Consider the following 7632-nt stretch of genomic DNA (forward strand, 5'->3'; position numbering starts at 1 on the left):
TGAAATTTCTTGAGCATAATCTAGGAATAAATTAGTTTATAAAAATAAAAATGATGACGTCATCGGCCACGTGGTTCGGCCGCCATATTTGTTTTAACACAAAAGCCTTAAAAACCACTGAAAATACATCCTGGTGAGGGTTTGCAATCTCTGATTGCTCTTTCTTGTTTTATTTTATTTTGGAGCCCTCCAAAAAATAGTGCCTCTTCGCCTTGTTTAGGGTGAATTACAATTATAAAAAACTCTACCTTGGACATGCTGCTTCTTCTTCAAGCAATGGATGCAGGCTCTCAATGTCAGACATGACATTAGGACCTATCTCAAAATTTCAATGCAATCTAGCACCTGCCTTGCTCTCCAAACGGTCTGCCGATGGCATCCAAGGGCAACTCCGCACATGGCTTACTGACTTCCTCTACTCGAGGAACCAACATGTGGCACTCAATGGAATCGTTTCATCTCCTCTTACTTAGGCAGTTAAGACCGAAAAATAGGGCGTATCGTTCATTTTTTCAGGAAAGCACCAAATTTGGCACAGATGTAGTATGGACCTATACAATTGTTTTCCTGAGGGGCGCCCAAAATTCAGAACCCCTGGTGGCCGCCATATTGAATTTCAACATGACCGCCCTCTGTGACCTATTTCCCTCAATAACTTCTATACTATGAGCGATAACACCACAGTTCCAGTGTCTTACCCCATGTTTTCATGGTCTCTGAATCCAATGGGATCAATTGCATAAAGATTGGCATCCATCATCTTTAATTTCAAGATGGCCGCCATGGTGTTTCCATTTTCCTTTAATCTTTCATCGTATTTTAAGTACAATTTCAATTCCAAGTGATACACATTGTTTTATTGGTCTCTGATAACAATGGAATGTTATTAATTAATCAAAGTTACACACAGTTGCAGTTTTAACTTAAAATATTGTGGGCACTTGAAAGGTGGAGGCTCTCGCACAGACGCGTAGTACTACAAGCACTGTCCATCGCAGTCACACAGTGATGTGCAGGGCAGATTTGCCCTGGAGCATTTACAGTTGCCTTTACAGGCCGACTTACAATGGCAGCTTGTAAGCTCTGAACATGCCTCCTGTATCAGTGGTATTGTGGTCCAAATTGGTGTCCAAGAAGTCCCTGTTTTCATCCAGCCCCAATCAGCTGGTGATGGAAGTTCTGGGTAGGGCACAAGTGCCTGACTCCATACGTGTCCAGCCTGAAAACATGCACGTTTTAGGTGTTGTTCGAAGGCGTCTGCTGTTGGGGGAATGTGATCAATTGTTCTTGCCTTCTTCGTGAACAAGTGTCGGCGCATGTCATTCACTGTCTTTATCTCGGTAGTCCGGTCATAGAGGATGGCAACATATCTTTCTATGCTCTGTAGTTCCATAGTAATAGCGTCCACAGATGGCCTACAAGCGAGAGCATGAAAGGTCTGCGTGATGCTGGGGTATGCCTCCCAAGCCTTCCAGGCTGTCTTTTTCCCAATTTGGGCAAAAAATGACACTGTGTCACAGCCAGTGAAGGCAGTGAAGGCATGAAATAATGGCAAAGACTCGGACTTCCTGCGGCCAAGGCCGGTGGCAATTTTATGGATGGCAAGGTAGCGGTAGCTTTTACCAGTGCCAATGGCAATCCAAAGTTCCTCCACACTGTGTGACTGGTAGGTAAAGTAGTGTGCTATTGCCAAGACCACAATATCAGAATCTACAGTTCGAATCAATACCCGTTTTCTCCCCTTTTTCACGGCATCCAAGACATTTTTTTGGATTTTTTGAATTTTCTGAATTTTTGGGTGCCCCTCAGGAAAACAATTGTATAGGTCCATACTACATCTGGGCCAAATTTGGTGCTTTCCTGAAAAAATGAACGATGCTTCCTCTTGACTGCCTAACTATCTTCCTGTCAGGCTGAAGTGCCCCAATACAGTGTTCTGGGCCTCATAATCGTAATCTCATACTCAAAAGCAGAGCTGTGATCTGAATTTCACCATTAGAACGTTGCTCATCATTTTTTTTTTTCAACTTAAATCTTCAACTTCAATTGTTTATAAAATGTAATATCACATATATTACAAATAAATTTGTGCAAAATAATTGTTTGCATTATGATTGGTGTAAATCATGACAACACAGCAACTCAGGTACAGTCATTATCCTCAGCTAAAATAAAACGTGGTGGTGAGGTGTTTTAAATTACTTGGTATTGAGGTGTTTTAAATTAGGAGGGGGTTGAGGTGTTTTAAATTATGTGCTGGTGAGGTGTTTTAAATAATGTGGTGGTGAGGTCTTTTTAATTTCGTGGTGGTGAGGTGTTTTAAATTATGTGGTGGTGAGGTGTAATCGTCCCAAACTTGCAGTCTTCTCCAACCCACCCCTATGTATATGCCTAGGGGTTCTTTTTTTAATTTTTTTTTTTTTCAACCTAAATCTTCAACCTAAATTGCCTATAAAAATGTAATATCACAAACACAACAAATACATTTGTGCAAAGTAATTGTTTGTATTATGATTGGTGAAAATCATGACAACACAACAACTCAGGTACAGTCATTAGCCTCAGCTAAAATAAGCCCGTTCCTCAGTATCGACGCTTGGTGAGGCGAGTGCAGCGAGCCGAGACAAACTAGTGTGTGTGTGTGTGTATATATATATATATATATATATATATATATATATACATATATATATATACATATATATACATATACACATATATATACATATACATATATGTACATACATATATATACATATATATATATATACATATATATGTATTGTGTATGTATATATATATATATATATATATATATATATATATATATATATATATATATATATATATATATATATATATATTGTTACGGTCCGCGGTTAAGGATGTTGTTTGCCGAGCGGAGGCGCCGCGGCCGAACAGTTTTTCCCCGACTAAACCCGATTCACCCAGACGTTGGCCGTATCGCGCCACAGCTACTCAATATGGAAAAGACTAAGACGACGAATGCAAAGAGGAAGAAGAAGAAGACGTACAGAAGAGTAACGGGGTTTAATATTTACACATACACAAGCAAAAAGAGCAGTCACGGTTATTTACAGGGGACATGAAAAAGGCAGGTGACACAGTGAAAATTACTAGCTTATACAGACTTAATTACCTACCCAGGACAGAACAAACAAAGACGACTCACACGGGGAATGATGATAGGAATTGGCTGGAAGGAGAGGAAAGTCCAATTTGTTCGGCAGCACGAATCGGCGCGTTCGGCAGCCGCCGTCCCTTCGCGGCCCTGCTCCAAACTGCCGTCCAGGCCCCAAACGGCTGTCGAGTCTTGTTGCTGCTGTAGAAGCTGCTGCTGGCGAGCAAGGTGACGAATAGCAGGCTTTGTGCTTCCCTGGATGATCTGCTTTTGGACCTCACAACTCAGCCCTGCTCTGACGACCCAGCTCTTTCCTTTCCACCTCACCACGCAGCTCAGCTCAGCCTTTCAGCTCATCTCTTGAACTCATCTGCTTGTCTGCTTGGGGAGCGTCCCGCGGCGGGTTATATAGGCCCCGCCCTTCACCCTTTGCGAACCTCCCCCAAGCATTCTCTCTCCGCCCTCTCAAGCCAAACCCCTCGTTCTGGGTTGGATGAGCGGGGCCGACTTACTCCTCCCCTCTATGACGAGGTGGAGACCCGCCTTTCTTCCCCAACCCTGCCTCGTGGTCAATGGCGGCTTTGGAGGGGATGTAATTGCCAAATTGAGGCTTGGCCATTACGAAAGGGGAAATGGAGGTTTTTGGGAATGGGAATGATGGGAATCTATCTCTTTTACTCGGTGCAATGGAGTGTCATGTTAATGGAAGACAAGGCCTTACCCTAAAACACATAATAAGGATATAAACTACTGAACAAGGGTCTTATAGTATCCTGCAATGTGGTGTTTCATGGAATTAACTACCGGGACGCCCTTTTTACCTTTACACAACTCCGGAGGCAGGAGGGGCCATAATCAACAATGTTACACAGCAATTTACCACAATACAATACACACAATCAAAAAAATGCAATCCTCATATCCGCAACAATAATATATATATATATATATATATATATATATATATATATATATATATATATATATATATATATATATATATATACAGACTTGGCATTTAATATGGAATTTTTTTTTTTCTTGACTTGGGTTTACTTTCTGAACTCAGTATATCAATCTGGTGAGTTTATTTTACCCTTCGGTGATGTCTTTGTTGACAGAACCATGTCACTGATTGTCTTTCGCAGCAAGAAGTCAATAACAGGATTATATCACAGGTGTCGTGACAAAATGTAAGGACAGGTACATTTGACGATTGGCTTCACAATCAGGTATATAAGGGTTGTTGCGTTCTGTATTAGTGGAAAACAACTGATGCACGTCTCCAAAAGTTATTGCCGCTTCCTCTGGAGATGGTCCGTCAACTTGACAATGCTGTTTGTCATGGAGTGGTGGCTTTACGAAATTCTGGCATGAAACAGTGTGCTATTGCTCGGCAGTATGGCATCACTCAAGGTCAGGTGTCAAAGATCCTGAAACGAAATGCTCAGAGGGGTGTCCCTGCTCCAATACCGAGGCCAGGACGTCCCCGCAGAACCACAAGGAGAGATGATCGCCAGCTGCACCGGGTAGTCCGCAATGGCCGTACCAAGTCAGCTAATCGGCTTAGGGCTGAGTGGCAGCAACTGACAAATGTGCCTGTATCCAGAAGGCTAGTCAACCAACGACTGGTTCAAGCAGGCTATCGTGCCAGGCGTCCCTTGAGAAAGCCACGCCTGACCAGACAACACAGCCAGCGCTGATTGCAGTGGGCCAGAGAGCACCGTCAATGGCAGCCAGGACACTGGAATCATGTGACCTTCAGTGGCGAGTCTAGATTTCTGGTCGATCATCAAGATGGCCGCGTCCGAGTGCACAGACAAGTGCATGAAGCCCACAACGAAGATTGTATAGTGCCAAGAGTCCAAGCTGGAGGTGGTGGGGTGACTGTTTGGGCTGCTTTTCATGCAGGGGGCAAAACTGACCTGGTTGTTCTGAATGGAAACCTGAACCAGTTCAAGTACAGGGCCATTCTGGAAGAAACATTGCTTCCATTTGCTCGTGCAGCCTTTCGAGGAAACTTTGTCTTCCAAGATGACAATGCACGCCTCATCGTGCTCGCATGATCCAACACTTTCTTGCTGACCGTGGTGAAGAGCATATGGAGTGGCCTGCCATGTCCCCGGATATGAATCCGATAGAGAACTTGTGGGCAGAATTAACGCGTCAACTCGACAACTTGGACCAGCAGCCAACCTCTGTGCATGAATTGCAGCAGCCTATTGTCACTGCATGTCAAGCGATTCCTGTCCAAACCTTGGCAAATCTCGTGAACAGCATGCCTCGACGTGTATGTGCTCTCCTGAATGCTCGTGGGGGTTACACGAAGTACTGAACTGTAATTTTACTGTCCGTAATCCCAGTCATAATTTAGCTTTTGTTTTTGTTGAAATTTTTTTTGGCTAATGTGCAAAATAAAGAGATACTTCTGGAAAACGTACAGAAGTTTAACACAGTACTGTCCATGAATTGAGTTCGATATCAGTTTACATCACTTTCAAGGATCAATATATTTGCTTCGAAATGTCAAATGTGGTTTTTGTTTCTTTTAAAGGTCACATTAACAAAATCTAGAATAATTTCAACACAATTCCAATGAACTTTTGGTTCTAAGTCATCTTGAAAAGTAAGTTCACCCCCACAAAAAAAATATTCCATATTAAATGCCAAGTCTGTGTATGTATATATATATATATATATACAAAATACTTGTCATTTCTTACAAAATTGTGAGCGTGTAGTTCTGAGAACATTTTGAACACTTTGTCTTACACATCTTGAACACATAACCTCTGACAAATGTTATCAGATTACCCCGTACACAACAGCGTTAATACACTTTAATACGATGATAAGCTTAAATACAACATGATTTGCTTGTACAAATGAGATTACCTGCGAAGGCTTTGTGCCGTACCTTCGGATCGGGACGCATTTACACGGACAACGTCATTCTGTTGCAAAATGTACAGTAACTCCCATAGAATGTTAGTACGATCGATGGAGCGCTTAAGCACCGATAAAGAGCTTTTGAGTGCGTGCTGATGGGCACCAATCAAAGGCTTCGTTGCGATATCTCACCTTTCGAGGCACGGGGGACCCAGAGCGACATGCACAGGAGGATCCACGCGCCGTTGCTGCATCTAGTCTGCCTGGAGGAAGACATCGCCGGACGGACTCGAGCGCGGACACGCGTCTCTGCTTCGAGAGTAACGCGTCTGCCCGCACATGGCCCGGAGCAACACGTCTCCACCGCCTTTGTCCGGCTCTTTGTCCGTCCGAGCGAACGGGAGGCGCACAGGTGTGTTTTATGAACACCGGGCCCCGGATTTGCAGCTGCGCTCGTGGCGACTCAATCCTCTTGTATCCGTTCACGATCACGAGAGCTCACCTGCGGATCGCGAGGCATCATTTCCCTGACGATGAGAAGCACGGCGGGCCGAGTTCCGCTCCCTCCCTCCTTTGAAAGCGTGTCGGAGCATCATGGTTTGGGCGAAATATCTCTCACGGCATTAACCTCACACATATGACCTCGTTGCTTCTTGCTACGACAGACATCCAAGAAGCATTCTGTGCATTTGCTGCCCAATAACATCGACTTTTAACTCCTTTTAAGGCATCTCCATGGGCGCTATATTCAGGCGCTGCCGCCCTGTGAGGGGGCGTGATGTGGCCTCTTGCTAATACACTCCGCTATCTTCCTCTCCTTTGCCAGGCTCCCTCCCTCACCCCAATACATCAAGGCAGCATTCGCTCAAAACAGAGCTCGGAGCTGCCAGTCCAATGGTGTTTTCAAATGCCCCAAAACAGGACAAACTAGAACGGCACTCAGTAGAGAGCATACCTCCGCCAGGTGAACAGTTTACGTTTTGTATCCCAGAGTAGACCATAAAATCACATTTAGTCAAATTGATCAATCCCCAATCACATAAATACAGAATCACATCTAATCAAAATCATCCGCCCACAACTTTTTGAGATCTCCTGCTATGTATCGATTTTGTCCCTATCTCCCAATGGTGAAGAATCACTTTAAAAAATAAATAATTCTCATATCCGAATCCATTATCAGATCTTCACCAAAGTGGAATCTGTTTGTGCTCGTCAGACACCCAACCTGTCCACCAAGTTTCGTCTAAATCCATCCATAACTGTTTGAGATATCCCACAATGTATAGTTTTGGTCCTATCTCCCAATAGTGAAGAATCACTTAGAAATTAAATAATTCTCATATCCGAATCCATATTCAGATCTTCACCAAAGTCGAATCTATTTGTCCTTGTAAGACACCCAACCGGTCCACCAAGTTTCCTCCAAATCCATCCACAACTTTTTAAGATATCCTGGTATGTATCGTTTTTGGCCGTATCCCCCAATGGTGAAGAATCACTTTAAAAATTCTAGTAGCCGGATCCGAATCTTCACCAAAATCTAATCATTTCGTCCTTGTGACATACGGTACATCTCTGCCAAATTTCGTCCGAATCCG

The 7632-nt window shown here is 43.5% G+C and overlaps 1 protein-coding gene across 1 annotated transcript in view; it reads right to left on the reverse strand.

Moving 5' to 3' along the window:
• Positions 1–6709, reverse strand: part of LOC137439819 (fibronectin type III domain-containing protein 4-like) — a 103092-nt gene extending 96383 nt beyond the window's left edge. Inside the window, exon 1 of the mRNA XM_078768319.1 lies at positions 6224–6709. Coding sequence (XP_078624445.1) covers positions 6224–6308 — 85 coding nt within the window. The 5' untranslated portion in view covers positions 6309–6709. The remainder of the gene's footprint in view (positions 1–6223) is intronic.
• Positions 6710–7632: the final 923 nt, after the last annotated feature.

The sequence above is a fragment of the Myxine glutinosa genome, chromosome 14, assembly GCF_964187855.1.
Source record: "Myxine glutinosa chromosome 14, kmMyxGlut1.1, whole genome shotgun sequence".
In the NCBI taxonomy this organism is placed as follows: domain Eukaryota; kingdom Metazoa; phylum Chordata; class Myxini; order Myxiniformes; family Myxinidae; genus Myxine; species Myxine glutinosa.